The 20,776-nt window shown below is 39.4% G+C and overlaps 1 protein-coding gene across 1 annotated transcript in view; it reads right to left on the reverse strand.

Annotated features, from left to right (window-relative positions):
• Positions 1-1,089: 1,089 nt before the first annotated feature.
• The window catches only part of LOC126100710 (microprocessor complex subunit DGCR8), a 257,052-nt gene continuing 237,365 nt past the window's right edge, over positions 1,090-20,776 (reverse strand). Inside the window, exon 14 of the mRNA XM_049911330.1 lies at positions 1,090-3,007. Coding sequence (XP_049767287.1) covers positions 2,915-3,007 — 93 coding nt within the window. The 3' untranslated portion in view covers positions 1,090-2,914. The remainder of the gene's footprint in view (positions 3,008-20,776) is intronic.

Consider the following 20,776-nt stretch of genomic DNA (forward strand, 5'->3'; position numbering starts at 1 on the left):
ATGTCTGTATTTATATGTACTGCATTGTACAAAGTTTTACTGATTAAGGTGGGGGGGGGGGGGGGGGGGTGAATGGTAGTGACAGGCTGCGAGGCCCAGTGCTGACACTGTTAGCAGTTACAAAGAACTTTATTGACCTTGATAGTGAAGCATGCATGTCTCTCTTCATTATTCCTTGCTGGGGCTGTTGTAAGGGCGGCGGCTTCTGCCTGGTACTGCTGCTGAGCTGGTACCTTGTGCTGCTGAGGCCAGCAGCCTCTGTCGGCCACAGATGTTGATGTCAGTGGTGCACAATGTTGTGCTGCAATGGTGGCATGTGGAGTTTGCTGTACATGGGACTTGACTTACTGTCCATCTACTTACCATTCAAAAGAGAAAATTAAACTTTTTGTTCATTTACTTAGATCAAATTTTTTTTAACAAATTGTGTGTAGACACAAAAAATATTTGTAGAAAAGACAGAGGAGGTCACAACAGAAAACAATACTAAATTTACTAGAGTTGACAAAAGGTCAATATTATTAAGAAACATAGAGGGCACTGCAACATAGAAAAGAATAAAATGAAAGAGGATTGGAGGTTAATGTACTGTCTACAATGAGAGCAGTACAGACAGAGCACAAGCTTGTATTAGGTTAGGATGGGGAAGGAAACTAGCCATACTCTCTCAAAGAAACAACCATGGTATATGCCTTAGCTGATTAGAGAAATCATGGAAAATCAAAATCGGGATCGGCAGACAAGGATTTGACTTTCCTCCTCCTGAATGTGAGTCCAGTGTACTAACTACTGCAGCACCTCGCTTGGTTAGGAAAGGATGGCTGTGGCAACAAGACATGGCCTTTAGGTGGTGGTGGTGGTCGTCGTGGTTTTGGTTGTGGTGTTGGTGACAGCAATGCAAGAAAAATATTCATGACTGTCTTATTCTCAGAGCTTAGTCACTGGAGGTTAGAATATAGAATGGAAAACATAACTGCAAGCAGCTCACTCAGGCATAATGTAAATAATAGCAATACTGAAAGTTAATTAATATCAAACAGGCACTGCATAGTTTTAAGGCATTCTAAAAATTCAGTGAACAAAATACTCTTGGAATAAATTTCATTGTGTATTTTCCCAAAGCAGCAGATACATAAGGACTGATACAAAAATTGAAATACTTCGTAAAATATTTCTTGGTACAGTGTTTTTACATTTCTGTAATTGTAAGTCTAACTTTGAGGCTACTTTACTTGCAGTAACATTTGCTGGAATAGGATATATAACACTAACCATTCGTAATACTCTAAAATAAATGCACACAATGACACTAATAATTTAACATACCATCTTAATCGCACTGCACACCATAAATAAACCTTTTGGCAATGATTAAATAAATAATGAAAGTAAGAGAAACACAATTACATAAAATCAATGCTCACTTCGTTGTGAGTAGCTTTTCAACCATTGTAGATATGAATATGTATATGGTATAGTTGTAAAAAATTGATACCCTGAAGTGTAACAAAAAAATTACTAAGTTCATTATGCATTACATAACACTTGTTACTATTATGTAAGGTGAGATTATGTTGTCATTCCCTGCAACTGTAAACTGAATTGTGTTGGTTTAAAAACACAATGATATTGTATGGAATTTTCGTTACTGTAATAAATGATTACGTTGTGCAACAATATAGTTAGTTTAACTAATTCTAAATAAGAACAACTAAACTGAAGAACAGTTATAAAAATGTGAAAGTTTTCATAGCACCACACTTTCACTGAAACTGATATAATGATACCACCACAAATCTATAACAATTAATGTACAAAATATATAAGTTACAGTTAGTTCTGATGTATTTGAAGGTCTTCTTTTACTTTTGCATTATAAATAATTGTCCATTCAACATGTATATATTACAATCTTCTAATTATTAAACATTTTAATTTAGGAAATCCTGAGCTTTAATATTGAAAGATCTTACAAAATTCTGTGATTCACTTCAAGTCATCATCTACTTCCATTACTTACTCTAATCCAAACACAGTTCATTACACTCAAACCACATTACACGTAAAATTGTCATCATCATTTACTTTACATAATTTTCAGAAAAATACATACAAAAACATATGTTTCCTTATGACTAGAAAAGTAATAATATACAAATCATACTACTAATGTTCATTAAAATAAAAGATTGGCCAGCATGTTTTGATGAAATAGTTGGTTCTAAAATAAAAATTCTTTCTCATACCAAAACTTTTTAAGAGAACTACTAAATGAAACATGTGTTGTTAATTTCTTTCACTCTTAGACTTGTAACTACTGAGACAAGGATACACAGCAATCATTTTCACTTCGACAACAATAAAAATTTATAAGACTTGATTCTGATGTTGGACTCTACATGTGGCATTTGAAGAAGACATTAATTTTTAAAATAAAAATAACATTTTCTTTAAATTATACATAAAATATTTGGATTAAAGATAATAAATATTATAGAATAAGTGATAACATTTGCAAAAACAGAGGTGTGCTGGGTCTTGGGCACTGGAATTACAGAAATCTGTTGCAGAATCTGAAGAGGTGGAGGAGGAAAAACAAGACTGTGTAAGAAGATGATACAATACACACAAACAGTAGTAGTGGAATTTAACAAGTGTATAAGCTTATCTATTGCATTTTACTTTTCTTAATGTTAATGTGGAATTATGAACAACTTATTTTGTTGCCGTCTCATTTTACTTTTCTGCTGCAAAAGAAGAAACTCCAGTTTGCGAAGACTCAAGTTTCAGAACTTTCGTTTACGTGGTGGCACCAGCTCAGTAATTTCAGTAAGTTTAACATTTTTATCTATTATTCGCTAGTGTATGGATAACCACAGTCATTACAGTTTGTTTGGGTGAGGGCTGACGAAGGTCAGAGGTCAACACTGTTCAAATCAACTCCAGAGGATGAAGGTAAATCCACATCATCAGGGGGAATAAATTTTCCAATTGGCTGAATGGAAGCCTGAAAAAAAAGCACTGAATAAATACAACACACAAAACACTAAATGGTAAAAAAGTAATTGTTGGATACATAAAACATATAAAATGTATGTAATGACAATGATGGAAATTCAAAGTTGGAACTAATATACGTAAGTGAAGATAGGCGATCATTCACTTGCAGATAAATGGTAGTGACAAAGGGACATTTGAAGGTCATATAAGCTCATTAGCTTTCGAGTTTCAGCTCTTCTAGTTTTAGTATAGTATAGTACACTACAATACAGCACAGTGCACAAAACACACACCACAAAATTCAAATGCTGTCTTTCAAGACAACTGTGACTGCTGTAGTACACCGATGGAGGGAGGATGAAAAAAATTGTAACACCAGGAACAAGTTGTGCGTCATAATCAAAAGTTGCAAGATGTGTTCCTACATCTGAAAGATGATGTCCTTTCAGATTAGCATCAGTCACATAAGAGTGGTGCTAGTAGAATCTAAATCAGGGTTGCTATAAATACATGCTGTAGTCATCATGAGCATTAGTTACCTTTGAGATTGTACATGGTGAGTCGTAGTTAGTCAAGAATACCTTTAAGGTAACAAAGACATCATTATCAACACCTCATTGAGTTTGAAGGAGATCATGTAACAAGTCTACAACAAGCTGGATGTTTCTTCTACAATACTGGAGAAAGACTTCGCAGGAATGTAGCCACTGTACAGAATTGCTGGCAGCAGCTGTAACAAGAATGTATAGTCACCAGAAGACTGGCTCTTGCCGGCCATGTGGCACTACTGAGAGGGAAGACCTTCACATTCGGCATATGTCTCTGGTGCATCGGACTGCATCTACTGCAGCAATTTGAGCAGCATTAGGCACCACAGTGACACAATGAATTGTTACAAATTAGTTACTTCAAGGCAGCTTTAAGCCATACACCCTGTAGTGTGCATTCCACTGATTCCAAATGGCCACCTTATGCAACTTCAGTGGTGTCGAGTGAGAGCTCACTGGAGGTCCACGTGGAGGTCAGTTGTGTTTTCTGATGGAAGCTGGTTCTGCCTAGCGCCCAATGATCGCCATGTGTTGGTTAGGAGGAGGCCAAGTGAGGACCTGCAACCAATCTGTCTCCTTGCTAGACACCCTGGACCTACACCTGGAGTTACGATCTGGGGGTGTGACTTCGTATGACAGCAGCAGCACTCTCATGGTTATCCCACGTACCCTGACTGCAAATTTGTACATCCGTCTGGTGATTCAACCTTTGCACTGCCATTCATGAACAGCATTCCAGGGGATAACACTCGCCCACATACTGCTGTTGTAACCCAACCTACTCTACATTGTGGCAACACAATCAAGCACATATGGGACATCATCAGACAATAACCCCAGCACTAATGGTCCCTGTACTGACTGACCAAGTGCAACAGACATGGAACTCCATCCCACACACAGAAATCTGGCACCTGTACAACACAACGTATGCATGTTTGCATGCTTTCATTCACAATTTTGGCAATTACATTGGTTATTAATGTACTAGTATTTCAAATTTGTAATGGTTTATCAAGCATTTACATTAACCTGTGATCTTGCAATATTAATAAATGAAATATGTTACCTAGCCAAATGGATTCCTGAAATTTCATTACTCTACATTAATTATTTTTTGGCATTGAGAACTTTTTTTCCGTCAGTGTATGATTTACAGAGCACTTAGGCTATGGAGGGAAGTGAGGGTGCAGGGAAGAGAGGGTATGTGGCAGCTATTACCAAAGTATTTGGGTGTGGGGATGGAGGAGACAGGTGCCATTCATTAGCTGTTCTATAGGAAACAACAAGAGTTTGCCAAACAGATTTTGTGAAACGCTGTTTGTTGTTTTCATCCATAACAGGTAGATGTCTGCAGATAAAGGTACCCAGGTTGACACCTTGTTTCCTGAGTTTCAGGAGGCAATGAATACAATTCCATACTGTTGCTTTAGTGAACAAAGTAAGAGCTTATCAAATATTAGACCAGCTTTGTTACAGGATTCACGACTTCCTAGTAGACAGAATACAACATGTGATTCTTAATGGAATGTAACTGGTAGAAGCAAATCAACTTCTTGGGGCAGCATAAAGGAGTGTTATGAAGCTGGCACTCTTCACAATTTATATAAACAATCCAGTGGATAACATTGTAAGCTCCTTGAGGCTGTTCACTGATGATGCTGTTGTCAACAGGGAAGTTGCAATATGATAAGACTACAGCAAAATGCAGGTAGGATTTGCAGTTTTGACAATGGATGGAGGAACTGGCAACCAATACTCAACATAAATAAACATAAAATGTTGCACATGAATGGGCAGAAAGGTTCACAGTTTTAATTACACTTTTGCCAATGTCTCAGTAACAACCATAAGACATGTAGTCCAGAACAATTAAAGCAGTACTTAGTTGTAGGAAAAACAGATGCAAGGCTGAGATTCACTGAAAGACTCTTAAAGAAATGTAATTTACTCACAAAACTTATTTACAAACATTCGTTTGACTGATAATTGTGTATTGCTTGCCCGTGTTGAACACTTACCATGTAAGATTAAAAGAAGAGAGAATGAGATCCAAAGAAGAGCAGGACATTTTGTAATGGGTTAATTTAATACATGTGAGGTGATCATACATGGAAGTGATCATTAAACTCCAGTGGCAGACATCATAAGAGAAGCACTGTACATTATGGACAGATTTATTGTTGAAATTCTGAGCGTTTATATTCCAGAAAGAGGTACGCCACATATTGATTCTCCCACAAACACTATATGATCAAAAGTACCTGGACATCTATTAGTGGACATTAATATAGGGTGTGTCCATCCTTCACTTCCATGACGACTTGAACTCCTCAGGATGCTTTCAATGAGGTGTCTGAATGTCTGTGGAGGAATGGCAGCCCATTAGTCATAGCAAAGTCCACAGTCTAGTTCACCTCAAAAGTGTTCCACTGTGCTCAGGTTTGGACTCGCAGGAAAGTCAGTCTATTTAATGGATGTTACTGTTTGTAAACTATTGCCTAACAGATGCTGTTTTTGACAGCGTGCATTTTCTTGTGAGACCTATCTATCGTATTCCTTGCAGTTGTGGCATGTCATATATTGGTCAGACAATCAGGACCATGGAAGACCGGTGTACTGAACATAAGCGTCACACACGCTTACAACAGCCGAGCATATCTGCTATTGCAGAACATTGCCTTGACACCGGTCATTCTATGGAATACAACAACACGGAGATTCTGGCTTGCACGTCAAGCTATTGGGATAGTGTTATTAAGGAAGCTGTTGAAATCAGACTATCAAGCAACCTTATTAACAAAGATGGTGGATTTTGTTTAAATGCTGCTTGGAATCCGGCTCTGTCTCTCATCAAAAAACAGAGGGACAGAATTAGTGCTACCTCACCTGTTGATTAATAGTAACCATCGATATTTCTGATGTTGGTTATCTTTGGTTGTGTTGACACTTGTTCTGTGTGTGATGTCTTCCTTGTTTCTCCTCTAAAATTTGCTTGTACATTTTTCCTTCCTTGCATTTGTGCCTTGAGAATGGCAGGGTGTGCTCCTATCAAAATATCGGCAGTGTTCGATAACGTCATCCGGCAGCAAACCCATAAGTTATTTGTGCATTTTCTTGTTGAAACACTTATCTCTGAACTGTTCCTCTACTGTTATGCAGTTCATAATGCTGCAAAATTCTGCATTTAGCTTTTTATTAAATGCAATTAGGGGACCGCACCTTAAAAAAGAAAACAACCTTCATACCTTAACACCACATCCTGTACTTCACTGTCGACACTACACATGATGGTAGGTAATGTTCTCCAGGCATTCACAAACCCAAACCCTTCTGTTACATTGCCATGGGTATAGCATGCTTCTTCATTCCAAATCACTCATTTCTAGTAATCCACTGTCCAATGGAATCACTCTTTACATCATCTCAAGTATCACAACAGAAATGTGTGGCTTATGAGGATCTGCTCTTTTATTGAACTCCATTCTTTTTAATTCCCTACACACAGTCATTATGTTAGCTGAGCTGCCAGTAGCTCTTTGGAACTCACGAGTGATTCCTTCCAATGATTTCATCCCATTTTTTTACAACCAGTCTCTACAATGCTTGACGGCCCCTGTCCCAAAGTAAATGAGGTCTGCATGGTCTTGTTTTAGTGTGCTTGTTCTTTCGCACTTCCACTTTGCAGTTGTATCACCAATAGTTTACTCAAACAGGGGAAAAATGTCCCTGACGGATTTGTTACTCAGGTAACATCCAATGACTAGTCTATGTTTGAGGTTTTGCAGCTCTTGTGACTGGTGCATTCTGCTATTACTGCTTCTGTACTGGTAATACTCTGTGTCTCCTTTTATACTAGTATGTCTGCTTCTCATGTCATCTAGTGGTCAATTCTGTATTACATAACGATGTCCAGATACTTTTGATCAGATAGTGTACATCTCATGAAATGATCACATTAAGTAAAAAAGAGAAATTAGAACTCATACAGAGGTTTGAGTTCATGGTTAGCTATAGTCTGGTGGTTAGCTACAGTTGGTGGCAGCCTTTCATGCATGTAGACAGTGGGTTAGTTGTCAGACGCATAGAGAACACTGCACAGTAGCTGTGATACAGATGGTAGATGACATAGCTACTGACTCATATGGACCAAACTCTGATCATATATGACATGCTTGCGATAGTAATGCAGTGAGAGATTGCAGATGGGTGTATGGGACTGGTTTTACATTTTTTTCCATCCACATGCGTAGGCAGCACAATACCACTTTGGAGGGGGAAGGAAAGAACCTTGGGGCACAACGAGAAGCTGGTGAATCCCTGGCAGAGGATATAGTGAAGTTTCTTAAGCCGTAGGTGATTTTGAGTGATGAAAGGAGAAATGGTCTATGGAAACATGGGAGTTTAATTGAGGAAAGAGCCATTAGAAAGAGAATCCTTGACAGTGTGGCATAAAAACTAGCACACATACTTCACATGAACATTGCAGGTGATGGCAAAGTTCAGTAGAGATGTAAAGACAAGGTCACTAGCATAACCCCCCCCCCCCTCCCTCCCACACACACACACACACACACACACACACACACACACACACACACATCACCCACACACATCACCCACTTTCTACCCATGATTACCTGTGGACACGTTTGTTGTTGGCAGGAAGCTTCCTATTATGATATTTACAAGTAGACAGTCTTCCACAATGATTTAACTGTTTTCATTTTTTTAGTCTTGCTGAAACAATGATTCTGGCACTTTAAGACAAATAAAACGATAAAAGAGACATAGGCATTTCAAAGTCAGAAAAAATTGAAATGTCAGGTGCTGAAAACAAAAAGTGATGATTAACAAATTAGATTTCAGAGCACAACTAAAGAAGCTCTACAACAGTTATAGCACATTTCTGTAACTTTGCAAAAGATTGCAATGCATTCTGTCAGAAGAAATAAAGATATTAGAGATGGAGAAACGAACAAAACAGCTCTGAATAGGAATATGCAAGAACCTGTCAGCGAAGTTTCATTGTTGAATGTGGCCCTGAAACAGCACAGAAGCTATTTAACTGCACGAGACCATCTGTAGCTCTTGGTGAAGAAAGTGTATGGAGTTGGGCAGCAACATCACCTTTTTTCAATTTGCCCCTGTCATTGATTCTACATCTCTGATGCAGTTGGCAGAAGGTAAAACACTGAGATAACCTAGTACAGATATAACTATTTTATTAGTCTTGTTAACTTATACCACAATGTTGCCTCATACTAGTTGCTGGTAGAAAGAACATGGCAGTTGTTCCCTTTCTAACACACTCGTTGTCACAGTTCTGTGTAAGTTTTCTTTTTCTTTCAAAAGCTAAAAATCAAATTGAAAAGTCGATGAGATGACAAACTAGTGGAAATTTACACTGAAGCACCAAAGTAACTGGTATAGGCACACATACTCAAATACAAAGATATGCAAACAGGCAGAATACACTGCTGCAGTAGGCAATGCCTATATAAGACAACAAGTGTCTGGCCCAGTTGTTAAATTGGTTACTGCTCCAACAGTGGCAGGTTATGAAGAGCTAAGTGAGTTTGAATGTGGTATTATAGTCAGCGTATGAGCGATGGGACACAGCATCTCCTAGGTAGCACAGAAGGGGGGATTTTCCCGTAAAAACATTTCATGAGCGCACCATGAATATCAGGAATCCAGTAAAACATCAAATCTCTGATATCACTGCAGCCAGAAAAAGATCCTGCAAGAACGGGACCAACGACAACTGAAGAGAATGACTCAACATCACAGAAATGCAACCCTTCTGCAAATTGCTGCAGATTTCAATGCTGGGCCATCAACACACGTGAACAATTCAATGAAACATCATTGATATGGGCTTTCAGAGCTAAAAGTCCACTTTTGTACCCTTGACAACTGCACGACACAAAGTTTTATACCTTGCCTGGGCTCATCAACACCAACATTGGATTGTTGATGACTGGAAATATGTTGCCTGCTCGGACGAGTCTCGTTTCAAATTATATCGAGTGGATGGATGTGTATGGGTCCATGCACCCTGCATGTCAGCAGGGGACTGTTCAAGCTGGTGGAGGCTCTGTATTGGTGTGGGACATGTGCAATGGGAGTGATATGAGACCCCTGATATGTCTAGATAAGACTCTGACAGGTGGCATGTACGTAAACATCCTCCCTGATCTCCTGCATCCATTCATGTCTATTGTGCATTCCTACAGACTTGGGCAATTCCAACAGGACAATGCAACACCCCGCATGTCCAGAATTGCTATAGAGTGACTTCAGGGACACTACTGAGTTTAAACACTTTCGCTAGCCATCTCACTCCCCAGACATGAACATTATTGAGCATATGTAGGATGCCCTGCAATGTGCTGTTCAGAAGAGATCTCCGCCCCCTTGTACTCTTATGGATTTATGGACAGCACTGTAGCATTCATGGTATCAGTTCCCTCCAGCACAACTTCACACATTCAGATTAGTGAAGAGGATTTATTTTGTCTTTTTCGCCACTGACTTGCTTATTACATGTTTCAGATATTCCCTTCTAGTTTCACTGTCAATTTCCCTTGTTAGCAGGCTTTTTTGTTTCAAACACAACCCATCAGTTCGTTTTGATTACAGCAAAGTGGGCTATTATTCACCCCAACAAGATTAGGCCAGTGCTTCAGGCACTCTCTTGCACCAGACATGATGTAATGAGAATTTCTTTCAATTTAGTTGGGTTTATTTTATTGGTCCAGTTTTAGGCCCAATGCACACAAAAATGGCATGTCACAGACATTGGTGAGAATGCAAGACTTTTCAAGTCACTCTTTTGTTAACAAATGGAACAAGACATGCAGAGGTGGTGTGGCAGTGACGCATCCCTTTGCTGTTTGCATCACATCAATTTGGAACCACAAATGGCCCTCCAAAGTGACGCAAAGTGGAGATGCCCAGGTGATCCACTGCTGTTTCCATTCTTAGTCAAATGTGGTGCCATAAAGTTTGACAGATAATGAGACTGAAATTAATGATAAGAACCACTTGAGAGAATTTGTAAATGTCAGACCTAGCTGAAGCATGCAATATATTTATCTGATAAATCAGTTCTTATCAGAAACATTTTACTTCAGCACTTGTCATAAGTGAAGCACCTAAACCATCATCTGGAACAGTGTTGCAAATAAAATTTTATTCATATGAGTGTGTAGTGAAAGCAACAGCTATTCTGAAAGGAAATTGGGAACATTATAGGAAGTAAGTGAAGATTTGTTCTTTAGTACATGTTGAAGATGGCTTTTGTGGTCATAAATAACATCTACATCTGCATTACTACTCTGCAATTCACAAGTGTCTTCACACTATTTCTCTAATGTTACTCTAAAAATATGGGGGGAACAATGAACACAAATCTTTTCGTATGAGCTCTGATTCCTCTTATTTTATTATGATGATAATTTCTCCCTATGTAAGTTGGTGTCAATAAAATATTTTCACATTATGAAAAGAAAGTTGGTGATTGAAATTTCATAAAAAGATCTCTTTGTAATGAAAACTTCTTTTGTTTCAATGATTACCGCCTTAACTCTTTTATAATATCTGTAACACTCTCCCTCCTATTTCATGGTATACAATACATGCTACACCTCTTTGCACTTTTTTGATGTCATCTGTCTATCCTATTTAGTAAGGATCCCATGCTGCACGGCAATACTCTAGCAAATGAAAGACAAGCATAGTATAGCCAGGCTCTTTAGAAGACCTGTTACATCTTTTGAGTGTTGTGACAATAAAACATAGTCTTTGATTCACCAACTCCACACCATTTACTATATGATGATTACAATTTAATTTAACTTGTTCATAGCTGCAATTCCAAAATCCTGTTGTAAACTGACTACATGGAAGGTGTCAGCTCTGCTAAGAGCAAGCTAATGAGGAGATACTGAATTAAATGGGAGGGAGGGGGGAGGGGGGATGGCACAACCTGGCTAAAAAGAGGAACTGACTAATTGATAGGATACAAACAGAGGCATTAAAGAATTGGCAATTTGGTAATGAAGGGGAGTGTGGGGAGTAAAAGTTGTAGAGAGAGCCTGAGGCTTGAATTCAGTAAGCAGTTCTCTTGGTCAAGAAACACATACTATTTCAATGAGATGCAAAATACCTTTATTTTTAGCCTGTCATGTTCATTCTTGAACACTTCTTAGTGTTTCTCAGATTCCCTTATTCGTTTAATCTCCTTATTCAGACAATGCACCTCTTGATGTTTTCAGGTAACAAAATGTTAGCTCATCATTTATTCTGGCTAATCCTTATTGTGTTTGGTAGCAGCTATAAACTTCTCAAAAACCTCTCCTGATGCACTACAGGATCATTAATTTGCAGTTTGAATGGCAGTTACATTTTGTAAAGAGCATATTGCAATCGGTTTCACATCTAAAGTTGGTTGCCTCACCACACTGATCATCAGTAACTTCACACCAGACATTTACAGATACGTATATAATTCACAAACCATAGTGAAGAGCATGGTAGATGTACTTTCCATAGTACCACTTATTGGCATTGCTTCCCACTCCAATCATACAGAACTGTGGGAAGAACAATTGCTTAAATACCCCTGTGCACATTGTAATTAGTCTAATCTTGTGTTTTCAGTGTCTGCAGGGGCAATACCTAGGAGGCTGTAGTATGTTTCTAGGCTCCTCAATAAATATCATTCTTCAAATTTTGTAAGTAGGCATTTGTGGGGTAGTTGACATTTATCTTCAAGCATCTCCCAGTCCACGTCTTTCAGCATCACCTTTAGCTTCCCATGGGGCTAACAGACTAGTTGCCATTTGTGCTACCCTTTTTTGTATACTTTCAATACCTGCTATTATACCTACTTGGTACAGATCCCATACACTTGAGAAATATTCTAAGAAAGGTTGCACAAGTGTATTGTAAACACTCTCCTTTGTAAACTGATTGCATTTTCACAGTATCCTACCAATGAACTATCTGCCACTTGCCTTAACACATGACAGCCCATATGATCATATTGTTTCATACCCATACAAACTGTTATACTCACATGTTAGTAAGAGTTGACTGATTTCAACTGTAACTCATTAATATTGTAGTCGCAGGGCATAACATTTATTTCATCTGTGATGTGCATAATTTTACATTTATGAACATTTTAAGTGAGTTGTTTTGCACCGCTCTGAAACACTGTCACAGTCTGACTGAATACTTGTGAAACTTTTTCCAGACAGTACAAGGTCTGTTCGAAAATTTCCAGAACCTTGTCCACAAAATTTCTCCACACTTACCGTTTACTCATTTTGCACAGTCTCCTTCAAAATATTCTCCTCCACAACTGATACACTGCTCACAATGCCATTTCCACTTCCAGGAGCAGTCTCATAATGCCTCTTGCTGGATCATGCGAAGTGCAGTCAGCGAATTTTCTTTTATCTTGTCTATTGTTGAAATTCTTTGTCCTTTAAATGCTCAACATCATAAGCATAGACTGACATCTCGTCACCAGTTATCATTCTCTTAAGGAACATCTCGTTCTCATCTGTGCACTCTAAAAGCTCTTAACAGATGGTGAGGCAGTGGTCTTTCTGGTCTCGACTCATGACCCATGCAGCCAACCTGGCGGCAATACAATGCATTCCAAGATGCTGTGTCTGGATTTCATGACACAATCCAATTGGAATATTACTTTCCTCTGCAATTTCTCAGTCACTCAGTCTTTCAACGGCACGCACAATTTTGCTGACATTCCTGACATGAGCGTCGTCGGTAGGTGTCGAAGACCGTCCTGAATGAGGGTCAACTTTAACCTCCATCCAGCCATTTTTAACTTTGTGAACCATTCTTACCACTGATTACAGCTTAAGCACTCATCACCATAGGTTTCCTGCACATTTGGTGTGTTTCTGTAAAGGTTTTCTTGAATTTCACACAAAATTTAATGCAGTCACATTGCTCCTCTAACTCTGCCATCTCAAAATTCACACAGTGTTATTCTCTGTGCAACACAATGTTATACTCAACACAGCACTGAACAATAACTAACAGACACAGAACACTGAAACATACAGCAGTTAAACATTAACTGCCTGACAAAAAAGTGCTGCACCCAGAAGGTGAAGAGGAAATGAAATGAAACATCATGAATTGAGAACCTATGTGAGATTACTTCAGTGATTACTAAACTGAATCAAATTTGCAAAGAACTTGGCAGTATGAGCCTGCTTATCAGTATGATGCTGTATTCCTTCTGGCTTGTACATGTGCAGCGATTTAGTTGGAAGAAATGTCAAAGTCGTCATATCCCCTCCTGAGGCAAGCAGGCCCACAACTGTTGTAACTGGTCCTTGATTTCTTGGGTAGTGCCCCCGAGAACAAAACTGACATCCAAGCTGGTCATACACATGTTCCGTGGGGAATATGTCAGGTGATCTTGATGGTCATAGGGGTATGTCAACATCACAGACAGCTCATTGGAGACACGTGTCCACGTGAAGACGATCACTGTCCTATTGCACGAGAGGTAACATATGCGGAAGAAGGATGTCTGCGACATTCTATTGTGCCATCATAGATCACTATCAGATGTGCTCAAATAATACCAGACAACTACTCACATTTTGACACCACGAGTAACACTGCTGTGCTCTCCAAAATGATGGAAGAATGGGATCTCCCCAGAGGTCACTGCCATAATTACCAACAATGGTCATCTGAGGTAGTGCATAACCACGGTTCATCATTGATCACAATACACTGCCATTCATCAGCAGTTTATGCTTCCCGGTCATAGAATCACTCCAAACGCAGCCATTTGTGTAATGGTGTTAACGGGGGCCTATACGTGGGATGGTAATTCCCTAATCTGGTTAACAGGGACTAGCAGAGGCTCTGACAAAACGTGTGGAGTAACACAGTATGTTGCAGGGAGTTATCACATGCTTAGTGCACAATATGGCGGCAGAGATGTGGTTGACCATAACCTTGACCACTCATTCCCATGCAGTCCAACATCCGGCCAGTGTCATATCTGAATGCCTCACAAATCTCGATATTGCATGATTCAGCCTGCCAGCCAAACTGAGACCCATATAAAGGCCTCTTTCAAACTGTTAGGTGCTGATAATGCTCTCTCACATCAGTATGTGGCATTTCCATGTCCTTCAATGTGATCATTCAACATATAACGTTGTTCATGCCTCTTATATACTCTACCAGGCCTGGTAACAACATTAACCATGAACAACCCTAATGCACTCTGGTAGTTGTTCTGTAATAGAGGATATCAATTCTAATAATATATTTATGTACAGGCTGATGGTGCATATATGCACAAAATTATGTTGACACCCGATGATGTCTTCTGGGTGCTTCACTTCTTTTGTCAAACTTTAACATTTTCTACCAGATCATTACTATACAATATGATCAGCAAGAGACCTAATACATTTCCATGGGACTCATCTGCAGTTACCTCTGCTGATGACACTCTATCCGAGATAATATACTGGAACCTCCCTACCGAGAAACCCTCAACCCATTCACAGATTTCATTTGACATTTCATATGACTCTACTTTCATTAATAAGTGTCTGTGTTATACTGAATGAAACACTTTTTCGAAATCAACAAATTCTAGGAAAAGCAATTTGTTTGAGAGATCTACAGCATCCTAAGGTTAAAAGAGGAGCTACCTCATCTGTGAATTCAGTACAGAATCTGGATCTGAAACTTTGTTCAATTGTGTAATTTAAACCATTTCTCAATACCATTGACATTAATATCTACACCATTCATTGCTGCAACAATGCAAAAATTAAATAGGGGCAGTACCTTGGATTTCCTTTCTAAAGGAACATTTGAAAACAGATTTCAGTATTTCTGCTTTTGCTTTAATACCCTAAATTTCAGTTTCTGAGGCATCTGTGAGTATCTTGACACTAACTCTAATGCCAGTTAAAGTCTTACCATATGACCAGCATTTCTTTGAGTACTGTGAGAGATATTTCAACAAGAAACTGTTATGGTAGTTGTTGAAGGCTTCACACATTGTCCCTTCGACAAACTTGTTCCATTTAACACTTCTCTATGTACAGCATTATGCTTCGTTCAGCAGCCACTATTTCTTTAAAGTTCCTTTTCAGAACATGAATACCATGGTAGATCCCTGTCAACATGAATTGCTCTGTGACATACATTTGTATCCAGCATTTGTTCAACTAATCTTTTAAACTTCAGTCACTGTTCCTCTACACATTCTTCTGTCCAGAGCTAAATATATGAAGTGCCTTCTTGATATGTGCTACTACTGTCTCTCTATCTAGTTTACTCAACATGAAAAACTTTCTAATTGCTTTAGTTGCCATTTGTACTTTGGTAATCATTGTAGGTTCAACCATCTCCATTTCACTGATACTATTTTCAATGTGGACTTCCTCAAAGAGTATTGTTTGGCACGGTAGCTTGTCACAACCACCACTTACAAAACTAATTAACTGCTGAATGATAAAGCCTCCTCCATGATGACAATAGAACACTAGTAAACTAAGAATTCATTTTAAGTTTTTGGTTACCTCTGGGGGCTAGTGTTGGTTGACCAAAAGATCCAATCATACACTTATGACCATCCTTCATGATGAGTTTTGCCCTAACAGTCCCAAACACAGCTTCAATTTCTATATCAGTGAATCTGAGTTTCTTGTCAACTGTGACAAATACACCACTTCAATTCCCCCAATTATCCTATACTTTTGACATACATTTAGATTTACCCTAAAAATCTAAGTGTGACCAATTTCGAGTTTTGACCACATTTGTATTTCCAGTATGATGTGAGCTATGTCACTTTTTAGGAGTGTTTCAAACTATGGCACTTTTATGTGCATACTCCAGCAGTTGATTACTAGGATTTTAATAGTCTCGTCTATGGAAAAGGTGGCAGGACATTTCTTTGGATCTTAACTACTATTTTGGGTTACTTGTAACGACCATTATCTGGACTGCATGGGTAGTCACTTAATGTAAAACAATAAATTAAAAATTAAAAATATAAAACAAAATAAAACTTGTGAGCATTCCACACACAAGGCTGAGCAGCAGCCTCTGATGTGAAGTGTACCCCTTTTGGGCACACCACAGGCCTCGACCCTAGAGCACAAATCAATAAGTCACACACAAGTTTGGCATAGAACTTTTGGAGCATCTGGTCCAGGCCTTCAACTCTATTCAGAACCAGGAGCCATAATCAGTTCCGGCAACAACTCTGCAGATTGTGGGCTTCGGTGAAATTCCACAAGCAGGCTGGTCTTTCTCAGCCTTCTTTGTCAGTAACTGAAATGACCCATGTATAACCTCAGAGCCTACAAAACAGGTATCTGTTCCAGCTTGTACGACAAACTGCAGGTGGTTGCACTCTGTTTTCTCAATAGCAGGTGGAACAGCCTCATCAAAATGTTCAATGAGGCCTCCCCAAATAAACACTAAGTGATGATCCTTCCCATCCCTTGCTGGCATTTCTCTTAGGAGCATCATTATTCATCATAGATTCAACCTGCCAGCTAATGGTTAACACATCTTTCCTGTTTCGAGTTTGCCTCCTTTAGACACAGGGCACAGCAGTCTTTCCAATAGTTAAAGTGTGTCTCACTGGCTCAGTTTCAGTGGGAGAAGTGTCTTGAGCTTATTAGTTAGGGAGTATGATGGGTGTAGCACCCTCCCAGGCCCCTGCCTCTCTTGCCTAAACCCTACTATGATGAAAAAAGATCCTGGGACAGAACTTACTGGTTCCCTGAAGCTACATGTAAATGTTAGTCTTGAACTTCTCCACCCCCACCTATGAAGTTATGATCACTAACAAACTTGAAAATAACAGAAATTTATGACAAATTAAGACATTATGCACTGCTGCTGTAAGGAGAAATTAAATGTAACATTTAACATAATATGACAGGTATAGTATGTGTAACAGACAGCATAGTGCCACTGCAGATCCTGCTTCATAGGATTTAGTAAGAATGGGACTGCCACATGAAGGGCTGCAGAAGCTGCACAATTTCCTCTTTGAGATGGTAATAAGTTCATATTCACTGCTGGTGAAAATACAGCCTTTTGATATTGTCTAACAACCTTTCTGTAAGAGGTAACTGGCCTATCAAAATTTCAACCTCTCCTGCATACAGAGCACAATGCTTTAGACTGACTAGGTTCTAACAACCAAGTGACCACCACGATAAGGACTCCACTGCTACCACACCAATGGCTTTCCAGGAAGGCAGGTGATCTGGACACACTCTGCCCTTGGGGTGAAAAACTTTCCCTAAAGCAAGATGAACTGCTTGTTGTCAATTATATTGAAAGTCAGATCTCAGCTGAAATGATGGATGAAGGCTGCAGTGACTAGGAATCTTTCAATTGTCTTGTATCTGCTTGCCAGTGAACATCGCTCCTAGGTCATGAAGGAAGTTGTTTTTATGTGCAGCAATCTCATACTAAAAGAGTTACAAATAGATGTGATCCAACAACATGCTGACTGTCTTCCAAAAGTCCTACCACAATCAAAAAGTTGTGATGAGGCAGGATTGTGATATCTGGCACATATGTGGTAAGAGTATATTTGATCATCTTGCTTTGTATTTTGGCTGCAGAACAATTCAGTTGCTGCATCTACAACCAAGCAGCCCTATTTAGGGTACACTCTGCTCATCTCATATGGGGAAGGAGGCAGAACAAGAGCCCTTAACTTAGTCAGCTACTTTTTACTACGAAATGGATGGCTGTGTCCAATGGTATCACCTCAGTGCTGTCAAACAAATGAATGTTTTGTAACATAGAATATAAGAACACTCACTGATGACCTCCTAAATGAGACACCCAGAGGAGAATAGCTATTTCAGGTAGAAAGTTAAAAAGATATAACACTGACATAGCAGCACTCCAGGAAACCAGACTTTATGAAGGGGATCAGTTGGATGAACTAGGCACAGATTACAGCCTCTCCTTGAAGGGAAAGCTACCAATGAGCACCAAATACACAGAATAGGCTTTGCTATCAAGAACAAACTTTTCAGGAACCTGTTGGAGCTTCCAACTGGATGTAATGAACATCTCATGAAATAAAGACTTTGACTGAAATGGAACCAGCATGCCACAGCGATCAGCACATATGCCCCACTCTAGATACTAAATATGATATCAATGAAACATTCTATTCGGATCTGAATGACATCCCATCAAACATCAATTGCCAGGACAATATAATCTTACTTGGCCATTTTAATGGTAGAGTAGGTAATGATTACAAAGCTTGACTGGCAAGAACGGAAATGGCAATGGCATTAGACTCCTTTCAAAATGTACTGAACATGGGTTAAGAATTACCTGTACCATCCTTCATCAAAAGAATCACTTGAAGACACTACGCCAGTATCCTTCATCAAAGCAGTGACATATCACTGACTATGCAATTGTCCTTAAGATACATCAACACAATGTTCCCGTCACTAAAGTGAAGGTAGGAGCCAATGACTGTTGGAAAGATCATGACATAATAGATTAACATGCACATGTTGCTATTCCACAAGTGGAGAAAACAAAAGAAGAGCTGTTGACACACATTTGATACCAAGACGCTGGGTAACTCAGAATATACATCACAATATCAGAGGCAGCTTCAACAGACAGTCTCGAAGGAATGTCGCTAGGAGCCCTTCGAAACAGCTATTCTGGCTGTCTGTGAAGAAATATTGTGGTATAAAACTGGGAAACATCAGGACTCATTTGTTGAAAATAATGACGAAATTGAGGCAGTGATTTCAAAAGAAAGGATAGCCTTGCAAGTACGGCAAAAATATGTGAAGACACTTGTGAAAAAGGAAGCATTTTGTCTTGCCAAAGCAAACATACAAAGAACTACCCATGCACTCAAGAAATCATGGTGGATAGCAAAAGCTTAAGAGTTGCAGTATCTTACCAGAAAAAAATATGTGACAGTTCTCCCAAGCTACAAAAGCAATTTATGATCTTACTACCTTTGGAAGAAATCCACTTTGGTCCAGTGATAAGCTAGAATATATTTATAAAAGCTCAATGCTCCATCATGAACAAGTGGAAAGAAAGTTTTTAAGACCCGAATCAGGGATCAGTTATTGGTGAACAGATGTACAACATAATACACTATAGTCTGAATACCACCTTTTGTGGAGCAGACCCCTGTGAGATGTGCAGGAATAGAGTCAATGAGGTTCTGGAAGGTACCAACTGCGATCTGGAGGCATGCCAAATACAGTACTGTGGCCAGCTGCAGTAGGTTTCTTGGTTGAGGATCCAAGGCAAGAACAGCCAATCAAGGCGGTCCCACAGATTCTCTATTGTGTTTAAATTGGGGGAGTTTGGTGGTCAGGGGATTAATGTAAACTCATTCTAGTGCTCTTCATACCATGCACATACACTGCGAGCTGTGAGACACATTGCACAGTGCTGCTGGTAGATGCCATCATGCCAAGGCAAAACAAACTGTATGTAGGGGTGGACATGGCTCCACGGATAGATGCATACTTGTATTGTTCCACTGTGCCTACCAGAATGATGAGATCACCCAAGGAATGCCCTGTGGCCTGGAACCTTCTGATGATTACTGCATGGTGTTTGCTTTTAGATGTTTCACACCATACACACCAATGGCCATCTGTTCAATGAGCATAAATGGTGAATCATATGAAAAGACCACCTGTTGCCGTTCAGTGATCACCCAGCTGTGATACTGGCATGTAAATTCCAGCCTTCATCATGGATGAACAGCAGTCAGCATGAGTGCATGAGCCAGGCAACTGCTACAGAGGCCCATATCAAGCAATGTCCGCTGAATGGTTATTGAGGAGATGCTGTTGGCTGCCTCTTGGTTCGTCTAAGCAGTCAGTTGCTCAATAGTAGCATGCGTATTCACCCATAGACTTCTCTGCAGCCGTTGTTCACCCCTGTCACCTATGGCCCAGGGTGCACCACAGTTGCCTTGGAACAGGTTTTGGATAGTGCCATTTTGCCATCCATGGTATACTCCCTTCTGGATGTTAAATAAATCACTCTGTTTCCACATTATGACAATAACTGCACTATTTTCCACACTCCACAAAACTTTTTTTTTTACTTCTAGTGCTGCTACATGCCATCTATGAATATTTATTGTATGCTGATGTCTA

Source organism: Schistocerca cancellata, chromosome 9 (genome assembly GCF_023864275.1).
Source record: "Schistocerca cancellata isolate TAMUIC-IGC-003103 chromosome 9, iqSchCanc2.1, whole genome shotgun sequence".
NCBI lineage: Eukaryota > Metazoa > Arthropoda > Insecta > Orthoptera > Acrididae > Schistocerca > Schistocerca cancellata.